Below are 27,921 nucleotides of genomic sequence, written 5' to 3' on the forward strand. Positions count from 1 at the left end.
TATTTGTTTCAATTAAAAAAAAAAAAAAAAAAAAACAAACTTAGGGGATCCCTGGATGGCTCAGTGGTTTAGCACCTGCCTTTGGCCCAGGGCACGATCCTGGAGTCCCGGGATTGAGTCCCGCGTCGGGCTCCCGGCATGGAGCCTGCTTCTCCCTCTGCCTGTGTCTCTGCCTCTCTCTCTCTCTATCATGAATAAATAAATAAAATCTTAAAAACAAACAAACAAAAAAGAACTTATTACCAGAGTATTTGCTTTGTCACTAAATAACCAAAAATCCTATTTATCTTCATTTAATAGAAAGGAAATTGACGCTCAGAGAGGTTAAATGATTTATCCAAAACCACACAGAGAGTGGCGTAACAGGCTATCAAACCTAAGTCTTTGGATCCTTAAGTTCAGGGTCCATGCCCTACACTAATGCTCACCCAGAGAATAACTTCCCAATAATTTTATCACACATAGTTAGGTGACACAAAATCATGTCTGTGGACCTTTATCTTTAGAACTTACTAAGTACTTTGCATTCTGTATTACCCTAAGGCAAATATGGAGTGATCAAAAGATTAACTGTATACACAATCCTGGCAAGTAACTGGAGCTCAAAAGAACTTAGATAAAAGAATGGGGGATGCCTGGGTTGCTCAGCAGTTGAGTGTCTGTCTTTGGCTCAGGGTATGATTCCAGGGTCCTGGGACTGAGTCCCACATTGGACTCCCTGCATGGAGCCTGCTTCTCCCTCTGCCTATCTCTGTGTCTCTGAACAACAACAAATAGGTAATTCACCCATTTCTACCTCTATTAAGAGAGAAAGAGTTAAATATTTCATCAATAGTTAAGCCCTTAGGTTATCTCCTAAAAATAGGCTATAATTAAATGGCTCATTTAATTTTTATATACATACTATGCACCACGTTTAAGTCATTTCTACCACTTCAAAATGGAAAGGGTAATTTAACCCAGTGTTTCTCAATCTTTTTTCTCCCTCTAAAAAACTTTGTAAGACATCATTTCTGACAGTCTTGATGAAATTTTAATACTACAGATATCCTGTGTATACACATTACCTGTGCTTTATTTATTTATTTATTTTATTACCTGTGCTTTATACATTTATTTATTTTTTTTTAAAGATTTTATTTATTCATGAGAGATCAGAGAGAGAGAATCAGAGACACAGGCAGAGGGAGAAGCAGGTTCCATGCAGGGAGCCCAATATGGGACTCGATCCTGGGACTCCCAGGATCACGCGCTAGACCGAAGGCAGACACCAAACCCGTGAACCACCCAGGGATCCCCACATTTAAAGACTTAAGATTGTTTTCATACATCCCCCTCTCCAAGAACCAATTTTAACCCCCCATAGGGGCAATTATCTCCCATGCTGAGAAAGCATGCATGCATGCACAGCAATAATAAATGGTGGACTTTGGGGGCACCTGGGTGGCTCAGTTGGTAGAGAACATGACTCTTCATCTTGGGGTTGCAAGTTCAAGCCCCATGTTGGGTACATAGATTACTCAGAAATAAAATCTTAAAAATAAACAAAAATAAAGGGGCACCTGGCTGGCTCAGTCAGAAGAGCACATGATTCTTGATCTCAGGGTTGAGTTCAAGCCATACATTGGGTGTAGAGATTACATAAATAAAACTTAAAAAAAAAAAAAAAAAAGGAACAAATGGTGGATTTTATCTTCTTTCAATTCTAGAAACTACCCTCCCCCTCAATTTAGTAGAGGAAGGTTTCTAGAAAAGACATAGAACCAAGTATGCATTAAGTATGTCTTCTGACATCTCAGTTTGCACCCGTATTGCAAACTCAGGTTTTCCAGAGCTCAAAATATTACTAACTTAAACTAATTTATCAAACTTTACGCCCTTTTCAAGTAAATTCAAAGATATGAAAGATACTACCCATACATCATTCCTTCTTTCACTTTTAAGATTCCTACCTCCTTTCTCACTGTCGTAGTGTGAAGCATCAAACTGAGCATCATCGTTAGGGAGCTGCACACTTGCTATCACAAGATGGTTTTGTTCATCCGACGTGTGTGTTCCCAGGACAAGTCGATGAATGCTGAAGTCTTTCCCTTCTGGTCTGTAATAGCAGTATATGATCACTATTCAAATTATTAACACTAAGAGAGACAATGAAGTCAGTGATACACATGTACGGAAAAAGCACTATTACAACCAGTTTTCGAGAAGAAAATCTTATTAGAGGAAAGAAAATAATGTCAGGTAAACTAAATGTTCAAATATTTACTGAGTGCCTAATCAGTGGACAAACTGCACCAAATACTATGAAGTACAAAAATGATTAAGACATGATTCATGCACTCAAAAAACCGGGGCAATTAGATAGTCATGTCCATAAATAACAAAAATATGAGCCAATAAATACATTAAAGGTACACAAGATGTGAATTTAGATAAGAAAGATTACTTCTGGAATTAAGGAAGCATCCATGAAAGAGGCAGATGTCAAAATGAGATATAAAACCCAGAAGAGACAAGGGCTCTGGAAGAGAATTCCAAGGAAAGGGAACTGAGCAAGGGTAGGCCCACAAAATGTCAGATACCTAAGTACTTTACAACTACATATCACTTAAAGATGAATATATTTGAGGTTTATGAAAATGAGGCAACCTGCCTAAATAAGATCATATAACTACTAAGACTGACACCTCAATCTGACTTTGGATGTGGGAAAATGAAGTCAGAGAGAAGGCTAGAAAATAGATTCTAGTATACTGAATGCCATCTTAAGGCATTCACAACTCTACTGTAGGGAAAACAAACAAACAATCATGGAAAATTTCTAAGGGATCTAGCACCAACTGAATTACCACAGAAGAATTAACCCAACAGTGTAAAGCAGAGGTTCTTCAAGTGTGGTATCAGGACCGACAGCATTAGCATCATCTAGGAACTTCAGCTAGAAAGGCAAATTAAATTTTCAGATTCATCCCAGACATACTAAATTAGGAACTTGGGATTAGGGGCACAATGATCCATCTTATAATCCCTCCAGCTGATTATGATTCATGTTCAAGTTTAAGAACCTCTGTTCTAGGGGATCCCTGGGTGGCTCAGCGGTTTAGTGCCTGCCTTCGGTCCAGGGTGTGATCCTGGAGTCCGGGGATCGAGTCCCACATCGGGCTCCCTGCATGGAGCCTGCTTCTCCCTCTGCCTGTGTCTCTGCCTCTCTGTCTGTCTCTCATGAATTAAAACAAAACAAAACAAAACAAAAAAAAAAACCAAACCTCTGTTCTAGAAAAGATATTACCCAAATAGAATTCATTGGGGTTATCTATGCACTGTCAAGTGGAAAAAAGAGAAAAACTTAGGAAACATCAAACCAAAGTCAAGTATGATAAAGAGAAATAGGAATGATAGGGGAAAGCTAGGGTGGGACCTCTATGCAAAGAATATACTCAGTTTGGAACATGTGATGTTGGGGAAAACAGATACTCCAAAGAAGATACCAGTAGGCAGCTGTAAATTCAGGAAAAGCTCAGAGGTTGGGTCTAGAGATAACCAATAGGAATTCCTCTGTACAGAGGCAATATACATCTATATCCTACATAGAAAAATAGAGGAAAGAGAGCCATCAATATAAAACTGGGAATGCCTGCATTTAGAAGGTTAAACAAAGAACCAGAGGAAATGAGCAAAGAGGGTTATAGAATTGTAATTGTATTTTTTTTAAAAAAAAGATATGAATACCACTACGGTCACTACCAAGGACAAAAATTTAAACACTTGACATTAGGTATGCTTGTTTCTAAATAATCTTCATCTCAGAAAAAACAAATTAGACAAATGTCTGGGTGGCTCAGTTGGTTAAGCGTCTGCCTTTGGCTCAGGTCATGATCTCAGGGTCCTGGGATGGATCCTCTCCCTGCTAAGCGGGGCGTCCGCTTCTCCCTCTCCCTCTGCCCCTTCCCCCTGTTTGTGCAAATGAAATGAGCTCTCTCTCTCACAAACAAATAAGTAAAAGTCTTTAAAAAAATTAGTATCGTTGGGGCGCCTGGGTGGCTCAGTTGGTTAAGCATCCAACTGGTGATTTCTGCTCAGATCATTACCTCATGGGTCATGGGATTCAGCCTTGCATGGGGCTTCACACTCAACAGGAATCTCCCCCTCAAAATAAAAAAATAAATCTTAATTATGTATAAGGTACAAAAAACAGAAGATAAAGAACAGGAATTTGGACCAATGTCAAACCCTGCAAAAAGGCTTATTTACCTAGTTCCACTAAATGAGAAAACTACTAAGATAGATTTCAACGTTGGCGAATTTAGTCTAATTCACTTTCTAGGTTGAGATCATTACAGCATTATATAGGAAGATTTTTAAAAATACTGGCTCCCAAATGACTAGTAGGTGGCCAATATATTTGGGATCCACTGATCCAGTATGATGTAGCTCATGACCATGGAATCATCATTGAACTATTTTTCATCAAATACGCTGCCATCAGGTTCTTTTTTTAAAAGATTTTATTTATTCATAAGAGACACAGAGGGAGAAGTAGGCTCCCCTTAGGGAGCCCAATGCAGGACTATCCTGGATCTCGCCCTGAGCCAAAGGCAGACGCTCAACCACTGAGCCACCCAGGCATCCCTGCCACCAGTTTCTTTCTTTCTTTTCTTTTTTTTTAAGAGTAATTTTTTTTTGAGGATTTATTTATTTATGATAGACGGGGGGGGGGGGGGGGGGGGGGCAGAGACACAGGAGGAGGCAGAAGCAGGCTCTATCCGGGAGCCCAACGTGGGACTTGATCCTGGGACTCCAGGGTCGTGCCCTGGGCCAAAGGCAGGTGCTAAACCGCTGAGCCACCCAGGGATCCCCCCTGCCACCAGTTTCTAAATGATTTGACTATCACTGAGAACTCCTGACAGAAATGACTCCACTTAACCTGAACTCAAATAAAATAAATATATTTTCTTAAAAAAAAAAAGAGAGAGTGCAAGTGAGTGCAAGCCCAAGGGAGTAGAGTGTGTGGGGAGGGGTAGAAGAAGTCTTCTGTACAGAGTGCCAGGCTCGATCTCCTGACCCTGAGACCACCACCTGAGCTGAAACCAAGTCAGCCACTTAACAGACTGCCACCCAGGCTCCTCGAGCTCAAGCAATTCTGATGACCCATAGGTGAACATGGATCATGATAAAGCTTCCAACTCTACTTCTTCATTTTTTAATGCACTGTGAAAGGTAGCAACCTAAGTAATTAGTAAAACTTCTACTACTTGTTGAGCTGAAACATAGCCTAATAACCATATTCTGCAAGATCTTGAACTCAACAGAGATGAATTTCAAAGGAATTTAGTTATTTAGCACACAATATAATTTTTAAATGTTACTCTGAATGAAGCAATTTTATAAAAGAAAACCCATTATTCCAACAGGCAATTTGGTCTTTATAAACCTTTAATTATTTAAATTCACCTTCATCTTTGCATTGTCACTTTCTCCTGGAAGCCTTTCATGATACCCTAAGTTGAGGTGATTTTTCCTTCCCTTGATCATTTTAACTGTGCTACTCTTATGATACTTTTTACTGTAATACAGTACAAAACCCCCATCCATGGTTTCAGTTACCCACAGTCAACCACAATGCCCTCCAGAAGTAGATGATCTCCCTTCTGACTTATCAGGTAAATAAGTAGCTTAATACTTCATCACAATGCCCATGTCATTCATCTCACTTTATTTCATCACACAGGCATTTTCTCAACAATATTACTTGAAGGGTGACTACAGTGAAACATTTTGACAGCAAGAGATCACACTCAGCTTTTATTATGGTATGTTGTTATAACCATTGTTTTATTAGCAATAATCGTGCCTCGGATAAACCTCATTGGCTACGATACTGCCCCCTGCACAAAGCTATATAACCATTGTTCTATTAATCTTTTACCGTTTCTAATTTATAAATTAAGCTTCATCACAATTATGTATGTACAGAAACATAACAGAGTTCAGTACCATCCGTGGTTTCAGACACCCCCTGGGGATCTTTGGCCATACTCCCTACAAATAAGGGGGGGTGGTAATCTACCATACTATATACACAAGAAATCAAGGCAGGGAAGGTGTCCATCTAAACTTGTACACCCTAATTTGTAGCACCTAGCAGACTAAACAAATGGAAAGTAAATTAAGTACTATTTTACCTTCTTAGAGATAAGCTTCTCACATTTAAGACCTTCCCTACATATGATTTCTCTCTCACTATGCATAATTCCCTTATATAAAACCCCCAAACCACCCCATCTTCAGTTCTTAGTTCTAAATATCCTAAGTATCTCTGTAAAACCGCTTTTAGCATAGGTTACTGCAATTATTAGTTTACATGGGCATCAATTACACTTGTGCTCCTTGAAGGCAGGTACCATGTCATATACCTCTTTATATTAACCAGCTACTACCTACAATTCAAATATTTTGCTGAAAGAACTGAAATCATAGCCTTTTTTGAAAACTGACACACTTTACGTTATTTTCCAACTGTAATTATAACAGGCTATTCAATTCGTTATCAGGAAAAGAAAACAAGTTTTCTATCAGGTACATTGCAAAACTATTTTTACATTTTGTATTATTTATTGGCCTAGGAAAAAACATCACCCATAGGTTATCACTACGTGCCCTCTTCGGGTGACTGGGGGAAGACAGGGAAATATCAACGTGAGAAATCAACGCTGAGGAGGTCACAAGATAACGTTCAAGAGGTTCACATCACCTGGTTACATCTGGAAGCCACTGTGCAGTTAGGCTAGGCCACTCCAGAGCATGGGTCATCACCAAATCGTAAAGAAAAGGGGTGTTCTTTTTCCATATTTTGTACTCTTCGTTGATCACACGTTCCTCTACTGCGTCATCAAAGGCTGCTAAAAAGTTAAAAAACAAATTAAGTTAGCGAACACAAATGGAAACCGAGCCAACGCTTCCAAAGCTACCGGCACTGCTTATTAAGTCAGGATTCTGAAATGGAGCAGATATGTCTAAATGTCCCCGTGGCGGAGCGACCTGCACCCCTCTCCACCTCGCGGGCCCGCAATTACTCTCGGGCTAGCGGGGCGCGTCACTCCCGTTAGCTGTTCGGGCGCCGGCGCCGGGCCTCGGGAGCACGCTCGCGTTCCCGCTGAATCGACGGAACCCGCGCGGAGGCCCGCGCACCGGCCCCCGGGGTAGGGAACAGCGCACGCAGAACGCGAGAGGCGGGCAGGCCGACAGCGAGCGCGGGGAGGGCCCAAACACCCGCCGGGGCCCCCCCACCAGCTCCACACCGCGGCCACCGGCCTCCGTGTCGGAGGAACTGGCGCGCCGTTAGCCCGCCCCGCGGGGCGATTTCTCCTCACGCCTTCGATGGTGGGGACAGCACTCAAGAGTCGGGCTTGCCTTCACTGCTAGGCCCTGTCGAGGCCGCGGCGCCAGCCCGGCACCCCCCGCCCTCCCGGGGCGGCCCCGGCACCCTTACCTTCCTTGTCGGCCATGGCGGGCAGGCGAGCCGGGGGGATCCCGGGGTCGAGCGCTGCGGGAGGGGCGGGGAGGCTACAAGCGCTCGCTCTGCGCGCGCGGCCTCTATTGTTTCCTGCTGCCCCTGCGTGAGGGCCGACTCGCGCACCTTCGCGCCAACACCAGCCAATCGCAGCGTCCCGAACGGCGGGGTGGGCGGGGAAGCCGCGTTTGCAGCCTATCCAGACGCGCAGAGTCGCTTTCTGCGGTGCCGAGGTGCGCGCCCCTCCCCTGCCCCGACACGGCCGGGAGCCGACTTCCTACGATTGCGCGCGCGCGGACCCGGTGGGAGTGCGCGCGTCGGGTCACGTGAGAGGTTTAGTCCGCACTCTCCAGGGGGCAGCCATTTTCTTAAAAGCTGTTCAGCTCCCGACACTTTAAAAGTACTCAGACGAGAAATCTAGGGTGGCTTCGGGTGTAGTTATCGACTCTGGGAGTGAGGTAAAAAGAAAAGGCTTCTCACCACCCAGACAAGCGGGTATTTAGTTCTAAAGTGTCTCCCTCCTCCCATGTCCTCCAGTGTATATATTTCCTTTGTTCTTAGAACGGATGAAGAAACGCAGAAATAGGGCCGAAGCCTATTAAAGATGTGCTTCCGGCAGCGAGTCCTAGGACAGAAGTGTTAACGATATAGTCTATCTGCGAGAATGGGGTCCTGGTCCTTTAAGGGCGCGTGCCAAGGGGCGGAGTCCAGAGCGGAAGTTGTAAATCAGGGCTGAAGTCCAGCTAATGAAGGGCGGAAGTAGAGTGTCCAGTGCGGCAATTATGGCGCAGGAAGAGGAAGATATTCGAGATTACAATTTGACTGAAGAGCAGAAGGCGATCAAGGCCAAGTATCCTCCAGCCATTCGGAAGTACGAGTGTGAGTAGATGGCTCACTTCTCTCATGCCCTTTCGCCTTGCCCAGGTCTTCCGGTCTCGCCTTCCGCTTTGCCCCTGAGGTGCTTCAAGGCATGATTTTATTTCACCCTGTGTTGTAGGACCTTGTCCCGGGAGTGCTGAAGGGAACAGCCACCTGGCCTGAGAGTCAGAAAACTGGGCTGCCACTTTTATAGCTTCTTGAATTCTTTCTACATTTACCTAGTCCCATTACCTCGTGGGAATTTTACCAGTGTCTTCATTCTAAAGATAAACGTATTTTCAAGCATTTGCCGGGTGGTCGCCCGTATGTGTTTCCCAACAGTGGGGTGGTTAGAGTATCATTATGTTAGAGGACTTAGCTGAGTAGGGGACATGTAATTTGGTGTTTTACCTGGATCGGGCTTTTAGTAAAAAGACCTGGTTTGGGGATGCCTGGGTGGCTCAGCGGTTGGGCGTCTGCCTTCAACTCTGGGCGTGATCCCGGGATTCGGGATTAAGCCCCGCCTCCGGCTCCTGCGAGGAGTCGCTTCTCGCTCTGTGTGTCTCGTGAATAAATAAATAAAATCTTAAAAAAAAAAAAAAAGACCTGGTTTTGCCATGAACAGCTTCATAACTTGTGGCAAATTATATAATCTCTCATGGCACCATAGTTCCTTCATCTGGGGAGTAAATGAGATAATAGTAAACACGAAAGTATAGTACATAATCTGATCTTCTATTTAAACATTTAGCTATCATCCCTAAAGATTGCTGTGGTTTGCGGAGCACAAATCTGACTTCTATTTTTCTACTTTAAAATCTTATTAATTTTCCATTGTTCTCCGTAGTTTATTTACCATGGCATACTAGGTTTTTCTCATAAAAGCAAATTTTTAAAAAGATTTTATTTGGGACAAAGAGCACGTGGATGGGGAGAAGAGAATAGGGGAGGGGTAGATGGAGAGGGAGAAGCAGACTCCCCACTGAGCAGGAAGTCCTATGCAGGCATGAGAGGACCCCTAGATCATGACTTGAGCCAAAGGCCGATGCCCCTTAACAACAATTTTTAAAAATTATTTTTATTTTTTAAATTTTTAAAAAGATTTATTTATTTATGATAGACAGAGAGAGAGAGAGAGGCAGAGATACAGGAGGAGGGAGAAGCAGGCTCCATGCCGGGAGCCTGACGCGGGACTCGATCCCGGGACTCCAGGATCGTGCCCTGGGCCAAAGGCAGGCGCCAAACCGCTGAGCCACCCAGGGATCCCCTAAAAATTATTTTTAATAAGGCTTGTATCTGATGTATCTGATTTAAAAAGTACAACAGGTATGCAGTGTGAAGTCTTTCAAGCCCTAATCCCCAGCCATTCTAGTCTTACTCTCCAGGTAAATGTCAACAGCCCTTACCATTTTCTCATATATACATGCAAAGATGTTCTAGCCTTTAATTTATGTAACCAATTTACAGTTGATAGACATTTATGTCATTTCTAGTTTTTCCTTATTAGGTACAGCAGCAGTGAATATACTTGTGCATTCATTGTTTTGCACACGTACAGGTGTATCTATAAATTTACAGAAGTTAAACTGCTTTGTCAAAGGATATGTGCATTGTTAATCTTATTTTTTTTTAAAGATTTTATTTATTTATTCATAGAGACACAGAGAGAGAATGAGAGGCAGAGACACAGGCAGAGGAGAAGCAGGCTCCATGCAGAGAGCCTGACTTGGGACTTGATCCAGGGTCTCCAGGATCAGGCCCTAGGCTGCAGGCGGTGCTAAACCGCTACACCACCGGGGCTGCCCTGCATTGTTAATCTTAGCAGTTATTGCTAAATTGATCTCCAATGAGGTTGTGCCAGTTTATACTCTGACTAGCATTGTATGAATGTGCCTTTTTCCGCACATTTCTACCTATTTGCTGCATAACCATACTTTTGGGTCTCTTCCTTTTTTTTTTTTTTTTTTTTTAAGATTTATTTATTTACTTATTTATGATAGACATAGAGAAAGAGAGAGAGGCAGAGACACAGGAGGAGGGAGAAGCAGGCTCCATGCCAGGAGCCCGACGTGGAACTCGATCCCGGGACTCCAGGATCACGCCCTGGGCCAAAGGCAGGCACTAAACCGCTGAACCACCCAGGGATCCCCTTTTGGGTCTCTTCCAATTTAAATATCTTGTCATATTAGTTGCTTTCTTTTTATTATAAGTGAGGTTGAACATATTTCCGTAAGTGTGGAGCTATTTGTATATCCCCTTCTAGGATGTGTATGTTCATATTCTTAACCCATTTTTCTGTTGGGTTTTTTGTTTTGTTTTGTTTTTTACTTTGTAGAAATTTAGTTTTACATAGTGAAATTTATTAACCCTTTGAAGGCTTCTGGGAATTCATACTTAGGAAGGTGTTGCCCACTCTGATATAAAATAACTCTCCTGTTTTCTTGTAGTACATTTGGAAAAGAAGAGGTTTTTTGCTTTTTTTTTTTTTTTTTAAGTAAAACCCACTGTGGAGCTTGAACCCACCATCCCAAGATCAAGAGTTGCACACTCCACCAACTGAGCCAGCCAGGAGCCCCCCATTAGCCTGACTTTCAACATCATAGATAAGCTTTGCCTGCTTTTGTACATTATATAAATGGAATTATACAGTATGCCTGCATGCCTTCCTCTCCCTTCTTTTTTTTCTTTGTCCTTTCCTCCCTGTAGGCTCCATACCCAGTGTGGGACTGGAACTCATAACCCAGAGATCAAGAGTCGTATGCTCTACTGATTGAGCCAGGCAGGCACCTCTAGCATGTCCTTTGTGTTTAGCTTTTTCTTGCTCCTATTTGTGAGAACTATATTTTTATTGATAGTTTTAGATTGTTCTTATTTCTAATATTTTTTTGACATTTTAATCTTGAATACATCAGGATTGGAATAGGGTAGAAATTAAGTATCTGATTTAATTATTTTCCAGATTTTTTTTTAATTTTTACATTTTTTTTCTTTTTTTTACATTTTTTTTCTTACCAGATGTTCTGACTTCATTTCTTCAGCAGTCTGTCTTTTCCTCTGTGATTGAAATGTGATGCCTTTAATCAAATACAGAATTCCCCTACCTATATTTAGGTCTGTAGCTGGACTTAACCGTTCTGTTCCTTTATTCTACTTCTCTTCTTGTGTACTTTTAATTATTGGGGCTTTATTCTATATTTTAATATCTTGTAGGACATTCTCCCCTCACTACTTGCCTTTCCTGCCATTTTTTCCCTTTTTTTTTTTTTTTTTGAGAGAGAGAGAGAGTGGGAGTGGGGAGGGGCAGAGGGAGAGAATCTTCAGTAGGCTGCATGCCCAGGGTAGAGCCTGACTTGGAGCTCGATCCCATGTCCTGAGATCATGACCTGAAATCGACAGGGACTACCCCACCACCACCACCACCACCACCACCACCACTTTTCCTGCCACTCTAGCTTTTTTTTTTCCTGTATGTAGATAAATACCAACTATATATAAATATATACAAAACTAGGGGGATAGTATGATGACTTCCATGAAGACATCACTGAGCTTCAACCATGAAGAATTTGAGCTTACATAGCATCTTGACAGGAACAGTAATTTTTAAAAAATTTTTTTAATTTATTTATGATAGTCACAGAGAGAGAGAGAGAGAGAGAGAGAGAGAGGCAGAGACACAGGCAGAGGGAGAAGCAGGCTCCATGCACCGGGAGCCCGATGTGGGATTAGATCCCGGGTCTCCAGGATCGAGCCCTGGGCCAAAGGCAGGCGCCAAACCGCTGCGCCACCCAGGGATCCCAGGAACAGTAATTTTGTAGTGAAATGACAAGACAAAGTAAAAGCACTTTGTACTTGTAGGGTAGCCAGTTGTGGGAAGATCAATATATGGAGGAACTAATGGAAGATGAGGGTTAGTTAGGAAACTTTATTATGTAAATTCCTCTGGTGCTAACTCCTGGTGGATAAGGGTTTAGAGTTTTCACTGGTGATTAATTTCTGTCCTTCCTGATGGGCAGTCCTTTACAAATTTATGTTTTAGGCATATAGTGGGGAAGATAGGAAGCTTTACTTATATCTTCTCTCATTTGTCTTCAGCTCAAAATAATCTTTATGCGCGAGTGACATATATTTGGCCACTTTTCACCTCCTTTCCTATTTATTTATTTATTTTTAATTAGGCTCCACACTGGGCCCTACATTGGGTATGGAGAGTACTTAAATAAAAATTAGAAGAAAAAAAACACTACAGATTAAAAAATTACTGTTGGTATTTTTTTCATTCTTATCAATTATGAATTTAAAGAGAATTAAAGCTTTAATATTTATGTTCGTTTTTTTTTTTTCCAGGAATAAGGTATTCAAATCCCACTCGTGTATCCTGAGGTTATTTTTAAATATTTCATTTTTTTTTTTTTTGAGTAATCTTTATGCTCAGTGTGGGGCTCAAGCTCATGACCTTGAGATCAAGAGTTGCATGCTGTACTGAGCCAGCTAGGCACCCCACATCTTTATTGTTTCCGATGTAAGTGTAAAGGATTTTTTTTTAAGATTTATTTATTTCAGAGAGAGCAAGTAGGGGGTAGGAGCAGAGGGAGAGAGAGAGAGAGAAACTCAGGCAGACTCCACATCGAGCACCAAGCCTGATGAGCTCAGTCCCATGACCCATGAGACCACAGCCTGAGCCAAAACCAAGAGTAGGATGCTCAATTGATTGTGCCACCCAGATCCTCAGCAAATAATCTTTTCTTCCATGATATCTCTCTGTCAGCCCTGTTACTGACTATAATTGTGAAAGCTATTGAGCTGTGTAATTTTTTACACTGACTATTTATGAACTTCTTTTTTTTTATGAAATTCTCTTATAGTTAGTATAATTTTCAGTAAATATTTTTAGGCAATCATCCCCAAATTTTTTTCCTTGCATACTTTCAATTTTGTATACTCTACTGTATTATCATAATATGTGTGTTATAAAACTGTTTTCTTTCCCTCGGCACCACTATTTTTTTTTTTTTTTTAAGATTTTAGTATTAGCATAGCAGGGGAAAAGGGAGAGTGAGAATCTGGAGAGCATGGCCTGAGCTGAATGAAATGAAGACCCAGATATTGAACCAACTGAGCCATTCAGGTGCGCCCCCCTCCGACACCACTTCTAACATCAAATGTGTGGTTTTTCCACATCAAGCAGTTTTTCAGTTCTGTGACACCAAGTAGGTGTCCATCAATTCAGTTCTGACACAGACTCCCTGGAATTAGCACATACCCCACCTGTTAAGAGCTCAGTTCCACAAGACTGCTCCCACTTCAGACACCAGCCCCAAATGGGGCACCCAGGCTACCTATACTTCTGCCTAGCCAGTTGCAGTTTCTGGCGGTCCCACACATCCCTCTCCAGCCCCCCTTGGGCTCAAGTTTAATAATTTGCTAGAACAATTCACAGAACACAGGTAAAAGCTTTATTTAGGTTTATCCATTTATTATAGGGGGATGTAACCAAGGAACAATCAAATGGAGACTGTGCATTGGGCAGGGTATGGGGAGAGGGGCTTTTAGCTTCTGTACCCCCTCTGGACTTGTCATCCTCCTAGCACCTTGATGAGTCCACCAATGAGATGGTCTCCCAAGTCTCTTTAAGAGTCTATAGGTCAGTTTTCTGCTCCACCCTCCACAGGCTGGACACACACCCATGGGTGGTGAGAGGGTGGAGCTAAAAGTTCCCATTCTTTAATCATGTGTTTGATCATGGTGACTGCCCTGTTCTAAGGCTATTGGGGAGCCCTACCCTGAGTAACCTTTAATAGCAGAGACTCAAAAAAAAAAAATAGCAGAGACTCAGTGTGTACAGAAGAGGATAATTAATGAATAAAAAGACACTCCTATCACTTAGGAAAATCCAAGGGTTTTAGGAGCTTTGCCAGAAACCAGGGACAAAGACCAAATATATATATTTTATTATACTACAAAAACATTCAGTAAATACAGCAATTAAGAATGAGAGAAGAAATAAAATTAAACTTTAATTTGTTGTACAGAAAAAAACTTTTGCTCAAAAGTCCTGTTAATGTTTTTATATTTCATGATTATATCTATAAAGATATATTTATATGGATTACATTAATCTGTTTCCTAATAATTGGATCTTAACATTCCAGGAGTAAATCCCACTTGGTCATACTGGATTCTACCTGCCAACATTTTGTACAGTCTTTGAATTTATTTAATATGAAATTAGTCTGTATTTTCTGCTGGTTTCATTTCTTTCCACAAACAGCCCCCAGACCTCCCCCCAGGCTTCTCTTGTAGTTGTTTTTCCTTTTAGACTCAGCATAGTTGTCATCTCACGTATTCATTCAGCAGTATGATTGAGTACCTGTTGTGGGGACGCATGGGTGGTTCCATGTTTGAGCGTCTGCCTTTGGCTCAGGTCTTGATCCTGGTTCCTATATCAGGCTTCCCACACGGAGCCTACTTCTCCCTCTGCTTATATCTCTGCCTCTGTGTGTGTCTCATGAATAAATAAATAAAATCTTTTTTTTTTTTTTAAGAACACCTGTTGTGTATTGGGCACTGAGCAGAAATTGGGAGTAAGGGAATGAACAGACAGATTGAGGTTACGCTTAGTCTCTTGGCTCTTACAGTGTTAAGTCTTGATTCCTTTGGGAATTCTTACCTGAACCCCTCAGTCCAAGTTAAATTTATTTTATTTCCTGTTTTGTCCTATAGTTTTCACTTCTCAAAGTGTGGTCTTTGGACCTCTGGGGTTTCCCAGATCTTTTCAGAGGATCTGTAATATCAAAACTACTTTCATAATAATACTTAGGTATTGGGCAGCTCGGGTGGCTCAGCAGTTTAGCGCCGCCTTCAGCCTAGGTCCTGATCCTGGAGACCCGGGATCAAGTCCCATATCGGGCTCCCTGCATGAAGCCTGCTTCTCCCTCTGCCTGTGTCTTTGCCCCCCGCCTTCTCTCTCTCTGTGTCTCATGAGTAAAAATGAATGAATAAATAAATAAATAAATAAATAAATAAATAAATAAATAAATAAAATCTTTAAAAAAAATAATACTGAGGTATATGCTCTTTCTCTATGTTGACATTTGTGTCGATGGTGCAAAAGCATTGGTAGGGGAAAGAAAGCTGCTGTCCCCTTAGCACAGGTTGAGGTGGCCGCCTCAAACTCTGCTGGTAGTCCCTTTGTGCAGTACCACTGTGCACTTAAAAGAAAAAGTCATTTTGAATTGAAGATGTCTTTGATGAATCAGTAAGGCCTGTCCATTTTACTGAATCTTGACCACCAAGTACATGTCTTTTTAATATTCTGTGAAACAAAATGGAAAGTATGCATAAAGTGTTTCTACTGCTTGTCAAAGTATTGATGATTACCTTGATTGATGATTAGGAAAAGAACTTGTGTAATTGAGTTATGAGCTGGGTTTTTTGTTTTGTTTTTATTTTTCATGAAACCCTTTTTTTCCCCTCCAAAGAATGACTGAAAGATGTAGTATTGTTATTCAAACAGGGGTATTTGGCAGATAATTTCTTTAAAGTGCCTTTATATCAAGGAAAATAATACATTTGTTGGCAGTGATTAAATTCAAGCTTTTGAGTAAAATTCAAATTTTGGAAAACTTATATCTGCCTGCTATCATGAGCTTGACAGTTTCCTAGTGCTAGACCTTTCTTTTTTTTTTTAAGATTTTTATTTATTTATTTATTTATGAGAGACACACAGAGTGAGAGAGGCAGAGACACAGGCAGAGGGAGCCAATCAGGCTCCATACAGGGAGCCCAACGTGGGACTCGATCCCAGGATTATGCCCTGGGCTGAAGGTGGCGCTAAACCACTGAGCCACCCAGGCTGCCCCACTAAAGACCTTTCTGATGAGATTGGTGATGATATTTACAAGTATAGCTGTATGTAATTTCATTCTGTATAACTAAATATGTCAACATTATCTGTATAAATCAATGAATTGGTATTTTTGACTTGATGTTACGCAATCAGGCACAGATAAGATCTATTCTAGGCAGGCCCAAGATAGAGCAATGGACTTTAATGTCACAGAGTATGAAAAATTCATTTTTACAGCTTCAAATTCCACATTGCAGCTAACCTTTAAAAAATTAGTGTTTCGGGGGCACCTAGGTGATGCGGGTCAGACTCTTGGTTTTGACTCAGGTTGTGAGTTGGAGCCCCAAGTCAGGGTCCATGCTCACGTTGAGTCTGCTTAAGACTCTCTTCCTCTCCCTCTCCCCCTCCCCACTGCACACTCTCACACCTTCTCTCTCTCAAATAAATAAATCTTTTTCTTTTTTTTTTAAAGATTTTATTTATTTATTTATTCACAAGAGACACAAAGAGAGAAAGGCAGAGACACAGGTAGAGGGAGAAGCAGGCTCCATGCTGGAAGCCCGATGCGGGATTCAGTTCCGGGACTCCAGAATCACACCCTGAGTCAAAGGCAGATGCTCAACCGCTGAGCTACCCAGGCATCCCAAATAAATAAATCTTTAAAAGAAATTTTAAAAACCTAGCATGTTTCTAGTTTTGGTTGTAGCATCAAGGAAGACTATAAAGTTTTTTCAAAAGCAATTAAGATACTCCTTTTCCTCCTATGAGGTTGATTTTATATATGTACTTCAACTAAATCAACATATTATATGTAACACGTTGAAAGTCAGACATTAAAAATATTTGTGGGTGCCTCGGTGGCTCAGTCGGTTAAGTGTCTGCCTTTGGCTCAGGTCGTGGTCTCGGGGTCTTGGGATCAAGCCCCACATTAGGCTCCAGGCTCAAGTTGGAGTCTGCATGTCTTTCTCCTTCTGTTCTTCCTTTCACTCTCTCAAACAACTAAGATCTTTTAAAAAATACTTCCATGAAAAGTGCCACTCTTCTCAGTAAAGTTTTGGGGGAAATATGGTTATTTTCTTATAAAGCTATGCAATATGTTATTTTTTTAAAAGATTTTATTTATTCATGAGAGATACAGAGAGATCGGCAGAGACATAGGCAGAGGGAGAAACAGGCTCCCTGCAGGGAGCCCAATGCGGAACTTGATCCCCGGACCCTGGGATCATACCCTGAGCCAACGGCAGACCCTCAACCACTGAGTCACCCAGGTGTCCCGCAGTTTATGTTAAGTAAAGTGTTTTTTTTTTTTAAAAGATTTTATTTATTTATTCATAGAGACGCAGAGAGAGAGAGAGAGAGAGAGAGAGGCAGAGACACAGGCAGAGGGAGAAGCAGGCACCATGCAGAAAGCCTGCCGTGGGACTTGATCCAGGGTCTCCAGGATCACGCCCTGGGCTGCAGGCGGCGCTAAACCACTGGTTTTATTATTATTTTTAAAATTTTGTTTTTAAGTAATATCTTCCCCCAACATGGGGCTTGAACTTAAAACAAGTTGCATGCTCTACTTACTGAGCCAGCAAGGTACCCCAGTTTTGCTTTGTTTTATTTATTTATTTATTTATTTATTTATTTATTTATTTATTTATTTATTATGTTTTTATTGGAGTTCAATTTGCCAACATATAGCATAACACCCAGTGCTCATCCTGCCCAAGTGTCCCCCTCAGTGCCCATCACCCAGTCACCCCAACTCCCCGCCCACCTCCCCTTCCAGTATCCCTTGTTCATTTCCCAGAGTTTGGTGTCTCTCATGTTTTGTCACCCTCACTGATATTTTCACTCATTTTCTCTCCTTTCCCTTTATTCCCTTTCACTAATTTTTATATTTCCCAAATGAATGAGATGATATAATGTTTGTCCTCCTCTGATTGACTTATTTCACTCAGCATAATACCCTCCAGGTCCATCCACCTGGAAGCAAATGTTGGGTATTTGTCATTTCTAATGGCTGAGTAATATTCCATTGTATACATATACCACATCTTCTTTTTCCTTTTTTTTATTTTTTTTTATTTTTATTTTTTAAATTTTATTTATTTATGATAGTCACACAGAGAGAGAGAGAGAGGCAGAGACACAGGCAGAGGGAGAAGCAGGCTCCATGCACCGGGAGCCCGACGTGGGATTCGATCCCGGGTCTCCAGGATCGCGCCCCGGGCCAAAGGCAGGCGCTAAACCACTGCGCCACCCAGGGATCCCTCCATTTTTTTTAAAAAGAGATTTTATTTATTCATGAGAGACAATGAGAGACACAGAGTGAGAGAGGCAGAGACACAGGTAGGGAGCCTGACGTGGGACTCGATCCCGGGTCTCCAGGATCACGCCCTGGGCTGAAGGCGGCACTAAACTGCTGGGCCACCTGGGCTGCCCTATCCATTCATTTTTTTTGATGGACACTGAGGCTCCTGCCTTAGTTTGGCTATTGTGGACATTGCTGCTATAAACATCGGGGTGCAGGTGTTCCGGCATTTCACTGCATTTGTATCTTTGGGGCAAATCCCCAGCAGTGCAATTGCTGGGTCGTAGGGCAGATCTATTTTTAACTCTTTGAGGAACCTCCACACAGTTTTCCAGAGTGGCTGTACCAGTTCACATTCCCACCAGCAGTGCAAGAGGGTTCCCCTTTCTCCACATCCTTTCCAACATTTGTTGTTTCTTGTTAATTTTCACCATTCTCACTAGTGTGAGGTGTGGTATCTCATTGTGGTTTTGATTTGTATTTCCTTGATGGCCAGTGATGCGGAGGATTTTCTCATGTGCTTGTTGTTATTTTTAAATGAATTAATAAGTATTTTTAAATTTGGGGGTTAAAATTTCTAGAATGGAGGCAGCCCGGGTGGCTCAGCGGTTTAGTGCCGCCTTCAGCCCAGGGCCTGATCCTGGAGACCTGAGATCGAGTCCCATGTCAGGCTGCTTACATAGAGCCTGCTTCTCCCTCTGCCTGTGTCTCTGCCTCTCTCTCTCTCTGTGTGTCTCTCATGAATAAATAAATAAAATCTTAAAAAAAAAAATTTCTAGAATGGTTAATACTGACACAACCCATATAAACCAAACCTTTTTGGGGTCTTCAAAAATATTTGAGTAAAGAGTTCTTTTTATTCTTTTAATTTATTTATTCATGATAGACATAGAGAGAGAGAGAGGCAGAGACACAGGCAGAGGGAGAAGCAGGCTCCATGCCGGGAGCCCCACACGGACTCGATCCTGGGACTCCAGGATCGCGCCCTGGGCCAAAGGCAGGCGCCAAACTGCCGAGCCACCCAGGGATCCCCTGAGTAAAGAGTTCTTGAGACCAAAAACTGAGAACTACTGCCTGTAACAGTCTGTCATTGTCAGTTTAAATTGTTTTTTAAAGATTTATTTATATTTAGAAAGTGAGGGAGTTCGCAAGTGCAGAGGGGCAGAGGGAGAGGGAAGGATTCTCAAGCCAACTCCACACTGAGGCTGGAGCTGACACAGGACTCAATCTCACACCTCTGAGATCACCACCTGCGCTGAAACCAAGAGTTGGATGCTCAACCAACTGAACCACCCAGGAGCCCCCTTTTAACTTGTTTTTATTTAAATCAAGGTATGATTTACATGTATAGTAAAAGTGCTCAGATCTTAAGTGTAAAGTCCAATAAGTTTGATAAACAGAGGGGCGCCAGGCTGGCTTAGTCAGCAGAGCATACAACTCTCGGTCTCAAGGTTTTTAAGTTCGAATCCCATGTTGAGTGTTGGGTGTAGAGATTACTTAAAAATAAAATGTTTTTTAAAAACCTCGGTAAACAGATACATACATGTATTTATCATTGGAGTATGTCATACATTGGATTGTAACCAAACTCCAGTCAGGCTATAGAACATTTCCATCACCCTAGAAAGTGCCCTTTTGCTTTTTTCCTGTCAGCCTTCACATCCTTACTCTGAGACAGTTTGGATTTCTATCACCAGAGCTTAATTTTGCCTGTTTTTCAGAGTTTCACGCAAGCGGAACTACCCAGTATAGATTCTTTTCATGCCTGGCTTCTTCACTGAGTATCAAAAATAAACACAGCTGGACATTAAAGTGGTGAATGGGATTTTATTCAGTAACTACAGTAGGAGAAAGAGCTGAACCCATTCCAAATTGTACAGAGGTGATGGAGCCTTTCAAGGGCGAATGCAGAAGGGGGAGAGCGGGGGCTCAGGAGAGTCAGAGAAGTGAAACATTACAAATGGTTAGTCTGTGTAAATTCAATTAGGCCTACAGCATTTGGTAGCAGGCACTTACCGAGTATCCTCCCACAGGGACTGGGGGTCCTTCCTGATGATTACATTTCAAAGGAGTGGCTGTGGAGTCCTTGAGAAGGACCCTGCTGAGTTGTAAGAGATAAATATTCACTGTGGTAAGCCCTTTTTAGTAAATGCTCTGAGAAAGGGAGGTTAAGGGCCTATTGTCAGATTTTGGCTGTAGCGAACAGTAAATTCTGGTGGTGTAGCGCTTTCTCCAGCAGGCAGTCTAGCTTGGGCTGGGGTGATCCTAGGAACAAGGCTTATGCTGTTGGAAGCCCAGCTGTGCTAAAGTTTCACTCTTGGCACAGGGGTTTGGATAGGGGGGTTACGTGCTGAGAGTTCTGCAGTTTTCATTTAATATTTTTGAGATTCATGTTAATGAGTGGGTCATTAGGTCACACTGTTTTATCACTGAGCAGTACTGCATTGTGTGTTTATCTGTTTTCTTATTGTGGATACTCAGTTTTTAATTTTGGGGGAAAAGTTGCTGTGAGCATTCCGGACATATGCTTTCATTTTTCTAGGGTTAATGCCTGTCATTTTCTTTTAACTTGCTTATCATCTCTTCTGGTCCTTTACTAGTGCCTAAAACATATTTAGTCCACCGAAATATTTTCGAGTGAATTAGAGAAGAATTTGAACTTTGAATATCACCGAAAGTCTATTATGGTGCAAAGTCTACTAACTTGGTGCCCAGGACTTCTCAATTCTAGGCCCAGCTTTGCCTCTAATTAACAGTAGTCTTTAACAAGTCACACGATCTCTCTGGATTTCAGATTTTTTTCCTTTTTAAAAAAATTTTATAAAAATAATCTTTATACCCAACATGGGGCTCGAACTCATGACTCCAAGATCAAGTGTCCCATGTTCTACAGACGAAGCCAGCCAGGCACCCCAGGTTTTTTCTTGTGAGGGAATTACAATAAATGAGCTACATGGCTTCCTTCTAGCCTGAATATTCTATGAGCCTAAGTGGGAAGGACTGATGGAAGTCCTGATGATACCAGTGAAGAATATACTGTGAATTGTTGAGATAACAGGACCAGGGACGCCTGGGTGGCTTAGCGATTGAGTGCCTGCCTTCATCCCAGGTGTGATCTGGAGTCCTGGATCGAGTCCCACATCAGGCTTCCTGTATGGAACCTGTTTCTCTCTCTGCCTCTCTCTCTCTCTCTCTCTCTCTCTCTCTCTCTCTCTCTGTGTCTCTCATGAATAAATAAATAAAATATTTAAAAAAAAAGATTTTATTTATTTGAGAGAAAGAGGAAAAAGCAAGGTGGGTTTGGGGGGCAGTGGAGGATGGAGAAGCAGACTCCCTGCTGAGCCAGGATCTCGACACAGCGCTCAATCCTAGGACTCTGAGATTATGACCTGAGCCGAAGGCGGACACCCAGGTGCTCCAAAGGATAATGTTCTTAATTATGAACTAGAGTTTTCTTGTGATTTGCAAGTCACATTTAATGACCTATATATTTTTCCCTCTCTCCCTCAGATTTGGATCATACAGCAGATGTCCAGTGAGTACACCTGCAATTTATGCCTTTGAAATCATGTTCTTAAGTAGGAAGTCTGATGTTTTAATCTTGATGTCCCTAGTTTTAATTCTCTCTTCCTATTTTGGTTCCTTTACAACATGAAAATGATGGTTTGAAAGAACTCGGTTTCTGTGCCATTAAATTGATTGAGGCCTTTGGATTTGTATTATCATGCTGATCTTATTTTGACTTTGCTGTCAAGTTTTCTCTCTTGCTGTAGATTTTATTATACAGGGCATGAATGTATTTCTTTAGGTTACATGCATGGGGAGATACTCTGGAGGAAGCATTTGAGCAATGTGCAATGGCCATGTTTGGTTACATGACAGATACTGGGACTGTGGAGCCTCTGCAAACAGTAGAAGTAGAAACCCAAGGTAAACCAATTTATTCACTGGGGAAGACATTGTCATACAAATGTGCAGGGTTCTACCAAATTTCAGTACATTTTCACAGTAAGAACAACAAAATTAATTATTAGCCTGTACATCCTCTTTCAGCTAGCCTAAGAAATTCCATGCACTTTTAAATTCAAATAAATTTTCAGAGATAAGAGTTATTAAACATGGGACGCCTGGGTGGCTCAGTGGTTGAGCATCTACCTTTGGCTCAGGGCGTGATCCTGGGGTCCAGGGATCAAGTCCCACATCAGGCTCCCTGCATGGAGCCTACTTCTCCCTCTGCCTGTGTCACTGCCTCTCTCTCTCTCTCTCTCTCTCTCTGTGCCTTTCATGAATAAATAAAATCTTTAAAAATAATTTAAAAAAAGAATTATTAAACATCATACTATCATGATTCTTCTTGATCCTATGTAGGAGATGACTTACAGTCTCTTCTGTTTCACTTTTTGGATGAATGGCTTTATAAGTTCAGTGCTGATGAATTCTTCATACCCCGGGTAAGCAAGGATTTTTCTTTTTTACTGAGCAAATGGGTTCTTAGTTCAGATTTTAAAAGGACAAGTGATTGAGAGTAGAACACATGATGCAGAACCAAGCCATACAGATACATAAGGTGATACTGATTTGCAGAAAACAGGGACTTCTTGGTTAACCTGACTTTGCCTGTGTATATGCATTTTGTAATATTACCGTATATTTGTCACTAATCAGGATTGTTTTATAAGAATGCACCTGCTATCTTCACCCAAACTTCTTATGTCTCCCAAGTTTGAGCTATATTTATGACCACCCATATGTTCCTTTGTCCCATGTGAAGTTTAGTAGCTCTGCCATGTTGGCCTAAATTTAAAAATTCCTCTCAGTTTTCCTTAACATGAAAAAGGAAAAGCAAAATGGAGATTGCTTGTTGCCAGCCTTGAGAAGGGAACCGCTCTCCAACATCATTGTTAACCTAACACACAGGCCCTCCTGGCTTCTATAACCTCTCCATTCTCTCCCTTCCCAGCTCCACTACATACACTCTTCTAACTGGTCACTTGTCCTACAGAGTTCAGGAGCCTACAATGTTATATTGAAATGGGCTGTGAATGATTAAAATCGTGTATCATCCTATTCTATTTTACAGAGAAATTTCTTGACTTGTGTTTTTAGATTGTATGTTTTTCAAGAATATTTCCCTTGAATATATAAGAAAAAAACCTTATTTCCTTGGAATATATTTAGTTTGTTATTCTACTTAACATTTTAGTTTTCTTTGCTTCAGAGAAGTTGTATGCTGTGATTTTCTAGGAAAGGGGATAACCTAGATATATTTTTTTGTGAATTATATTTGACTTACAATATTATATTAGTTCAGGTGTACAACATAGCGTTTTGACAATTATTCGATATGTTTTAGTAGATGGCCTGTTATGAACACTTTTTAAAATTAAATGTTTTTTTCCTTTTTAGGAAGTGAAGGTACTTCAAATTGATCAAAGAAATTTCAAATTACGGTCAATTGGGTATGTTTTGAAAATCTTTTAATTAGCAAGTCATAGAAGTCAGGAAAGTTGTTAAAATTCTTCACTGAACCTAGTAGGAAGACAGAAATGTTAAGTCAGAGGTCCAGTGGCATCTTCAGGTTAAGCTCTAAGAGCAAGGGCTTTGGTCCTCAGCTTTGGAGGATTAGAAATTTGTTAGAATGAAGTTGATAATTGGTTCTTGGACCTGATTCCCATCTTATTGATTTTTAGCGTAAAAATTTTTTGCATGAAGCTTGGCTTGGTAACAGGAAGCATTGATGATGCATCCTTCTCCTCACACCTGGACTCTGTTCAAACTGGCTCTTTCTGTTAACAAATTACACTTTTCCTTCCAGAGTTTGGAAACACTCGGTTAGATCTCTTTGATAGGGCTTGGTGTTTCCCAAATCTTTTCAGTCACTTAAAGCTATCTTTTAGTTATTTCTACATAAAGCCTATTATTTCCCACTTTATGTTGAAGTTGTTTCTTTTTGTAAAGCAAGGTCTTTTATTCTTTCCCTCTCCTTTTTTCTTTATTTTTTAATGGGTAAGGAATCTGGCTTCTCCAACCATTTACTTAGCTAATAAATGGTTGAACAGAATTTTAAAGCTTTGTTCTTTTGGGGCACCTCAGTGACATAGTGGCTTGAGTGTCCTGACTTGTTTTCAGCTCAGGTCATGAGCTCAGGGTCATGGGATCCAGCCCTGTTTTGGGTTCCGCGCTTGGTACAGAGTCTGTGTGGGATTCTCTCTCTCTCTCCCTCTGTACCCCCCCATCCCCCTGCTCTCTCCCTCTTCTCTCAAATTTCTAAATTAAAAAAAGTGTTCGTTCTGCTACCGCTACTGCTTCTCCTACATGATCTCTAGTCACATTCATGTTGAAGGAAGAGAAGATACTTATCCCAGGTTCTAGGAGAGTACCTTTCTAGGGCCTTTTATATACAGGTCATGGACATTTCCTGAAAAGTTATAAAATGCAAACCAATTTAAGACCATATTACAGTATGTAGTATTTTGCCTCTGCAGTACTCAGACCTGCTTTCTCCAATGCCTTGAGTACAGTGAAAATTTTGGACGTGTTACTCTATAATGAAACAATAGTCATTAAGCAATGTTTATCGAGAGTCTACCACATGCACACTATACTAGGGCTTTTTTTTTTTTAATGGCAGCCATCAACCTTGTTGAAATAGCTATAGCATATAAATCCCTGAAAAGCTGTATTCACTGACAATCAAACTAAAATTTATAGCTTCCTTATACTCCTCCCATCTCTTTGGGCTTTTTCATATCTTAACCACATTTACAAGGCTCATTTTAAAATATGGAAAGGAGGGCAGGCCGGGTGGCTCAGCTGGGCAGCCTGGGTGGCTTAGCGGTTTAGCGCCACCTTCAGCTCAGGGTGTGATCCTGGAGACCCAGGATTGAGTCCCACGTCAGGCTCCCTGCATGGAGCCTGCTTCTGCCTGTGTCTGTGCCTCTGTGTGTGTGCGTGTGTCTCCCATGAATAAATAAAATCTTAAAATAAATAAATAAATAAAATATGTAAAGGGTAAATAAATATTAAATCTTAGAAGTCTTAATCATTTTCTAATTTTCCTTCTCAAGGTGGGGAGAAGAATTTTCATTGTCCAAGCACCCTCAGGTATGTTTTTAAATCCAGCCATTAAAAATATTTTATACTTTCTTATCAAAAAGTCAGTACATGATGGTAAACTTCAGTGAGTTCTAATAAATTGGTGTAAAGCCGTAAGTCTCCTCAGACTTCTCTGACCATATTATGTTTAAACACTGATTTCACACATCTGATTTGATGGATTAGGTATCAGTACTTGAGTTCTAGGGTCAAGTTTGTTACAGATTTTTTTTTTTAAGATTTTATTTATTTATTCATGAGAGACAGAGAGAGAAAGAGAAAGAGGCAAAGACACAGGCAGAGGGAGAAGCAGGCTCCATGCAGGAGCCCGGCGTGGGACTTGATCCCTGGTCTCCTGGATCACGCCCTGGACTGAAAGCGGCCCTAAACTGCTGAGTCACCCGGGCTGCCCTGTTACAGATATTTTGTGGGACTTAAAAGTCCCATTGCCTTTGTGAGCTTCCATATCTCCTCGTGTATTGAAGGTGTTGGACTAGGGATACCTGGGTGGCTCAGTGGTTGAGCGCACAGGGTGTGATCCTGGAGTCCCAGGATCAAGTCCCACAGGCTCCCTGCATGGAGCCTGCTTCTCTCTGCCTGCGTCTCTGCCTATCTCTGTGTGTCTCTCATGAATAAATAATTACAATATTTAAAAAAAATAAAGGTGTTGGATTGGATGTTCTCTAAAGTACCTTCTGCTTTCTGTGCCATTTCCAGATTCTGTGTTTGCTGCCCTGTGTGGCTTTATTCTATACTAGTTGAATCTGCGGAAGAGGGGCAGGCACATTTTTTTTTTTCTGTAAAGGGCTGGATAATGTCTGAAGCTTTGTGGGACAAGAGTGACATGTGTAATATTCGGCTCCTCTATTGTATGTAGCTCTAGAGCCACCACAGACAATACATAAATGAATGAATGTGGCTGTATTCCAGTAAAACTTCATGGACATTGAAATTTGAGTTTCATGCCATTTTCAAATGTCATGAGAGTCTTTTGTGCCCCTCCCCCCCATTTAGAAATGTGAAAACCATTCTTAGTGTGCAGGGCTGTACAAAACTAGGTATCAGGCTGGATTTGGCCGTGATTTGTAGTTTGCTGACCCCTGTGTTTAGGCCAAGGAGACCTAAATTAGTTGAGGGTGACTGGGGAGTCCTGGATGCTTCTAGTAGCTGCAGTATGATTTCTTTAACCACAACATAATGAAATGAAGCCTGGTGAGGGAACCTTGGAAGAGAAGCATAAATAGAAGAGAAACCAGTAAAAAAAAAAAAAAAAAAAGAAGAGAAACTATTTTCTCAAAATAGAAAAGACATAGTGAAGTTTGCTTTTGAACCTATTATGTTTGAAGTGTATATTAGACATCTACATGGAGATGTCACATACGAGGCACTTGTCTGTAGGATGACTTATTCAGGAGATAGGTAGATCTGTAAATTTCAGTCTGGAAGCCAACCCAGAATAGGACGATATTTATAGCCATAGGACTAGGTATGATTATCAAGGAGGGGGGAGGTGTAGATAAGAGAGAATATAGAGAAGACTGAGCTTTGGGGCACCAACTTTGGAAGGGATGGAGCCAAAAAGGAATAGAGAAGGAAAGCCTCATGAGGGGGTGCAAAAGAACAGGGGTGCCCTAAACCCAGATATCTCATGCTCTTGAGACTGCTCAAAGGCTGAGTGAGATGAGAATTGACAATTGACTATGGATTTACTTAATCAGTAGAAGGATGTATGGGTCAAAGAGCAAATGAATGAGAGATAGGGAAGTGGAGGCACTATATTGAGACAGTTCTTTCAAAGAGTTTGCAGAAAAGGGTAATGTATGGATAGAACACTAATAGCCAGGGGCACCTGGGTGGCTTAGTTGGTTAAGCTTCTGCCTTTGGCTCAGGTCATGATCCCATGATTGAGCTGTGGATCCAGTTCCCTGCTCAGCAGGGAGCCTGCCTCTCCTCCCTCTGCCTCTCCCCCAGCTTGTACCTCTCTCTCTTCTCACTCACTCTTGTCTCTCAGATAAGTAAATAAATCTTAAAACAACAACAATAACAAAACCAGTAATAGCCAGAGGGGAACGTGGTTGGGAAAGGAGAAGTTTTTTGTATAGTCTTGTTTTACCTAGGAGGTTTTGTAGTACCAGTGTATGCTCTGTGGAAGTGATCTAGGAAGTTGGGGCAAATTGATCATGCTGGAGAGGGAGAGAATAATTTCAGAGCAGAGACCTTAAGTTGGCCAAGGGGGTGTGGGGTAGTGTGTTCAGGTTCAGGGGTCAGCCTTCTGATTGGAGCAGGGACGGACCATTCATTATAACAAGA

General features: G+C 41.5%; 2 protein-coding genes and 1 pseudogene across 4 annotated transcripts in view; 1 reads left to right on the forward strand and 2 right to left on the reverse strand.

Annotated features, from left to right (window-relative positions):
• Positions 1–7,661, reverse strand: part of RBBP4 (RB binding protein 4, chromatin remodeling factor) — a 21,901-nt gene extending 14,240 nt beyond the window's left edge. The window contains exons 1-3 of the mRNA XM_041765484.1: positions 7,490–7,661; positions 6,752–6,899; positions 1,953–2,098 (exon numbers count right to left, since the gene is read on the reverse strand). Of these exons, the coding sequence (XP_041621418.1) occupies positions 1,953–2,098; positions 6,752–6,899; positions 7,490–7,505 (310 nt within the window). The 5' untranslated portion in view covers positions 7,506–7,661. The remainder of the gene's footprint in view (positions 1–1,952; positions 2,099–6,751; positions 6,900–7,489) is intronic.
• On the reverse strand, positions 5,737–5,897 carry LOC121498259 (annotated as a pseudogene).
• A 196-nt stretch (positions 7,662–7,857) lies between the features above and the next one.
• ZBTB8OS (zinc finger and BTB domain containing 8 opposite strand) overlaps positions 7,858–27,921 on the forward strand; it is a 31,147-nt gene continuing 11,083 nt past the window's right edge. Inside the window, exons 1-6 of one of the 3 annotated variants that reach the window (XM_041765485.1) lie at positions 7,858–8,389; positions 22,027–22,051; positions 22,325–22,446; positions 22,885–22,967; positions 23,923–23,975; positions 25,584–25,620. In XM_041765485.1, coding sequence (XP_041621419.1) covers positions 8,257–8,389; positions 22,027–22,051; positions 22,325–22,446; positions 22,885–22,967; positions 23,923–23,975; positions 25,584–25,620 — 453 coding nt within the window. In that variant the 5' untranslated portion in view covers positions 7,858–8,256. The remainder of the gene's footprint in view (positions 8,390–22,026; positions 22,052–22,324; positions 22,447–22,884; positions 22,968–23,922; positions 23,976–25,583; positions 25,621–27,921) is intronic. The other 2 variants (XM_041765488.1, XM_041765487.1) reach the window with 2 other exon arrangements.

The sequence above is a fragment of the Vulpes lagopus genome, chromosome 8, assembly GCF_018345385.1.
Source record: "Vulpes lagopus strain Blue_001 chromosome 8, ASM1834538v1, whole genome shotgun sequence".
NCBI classification, from domain to species: domain Eukaryota; kingdom Metazoa; phylum Chordata; class Mammalia; order Carnivora; family Canidae; genus Vulpes; species Vulpes lagopus.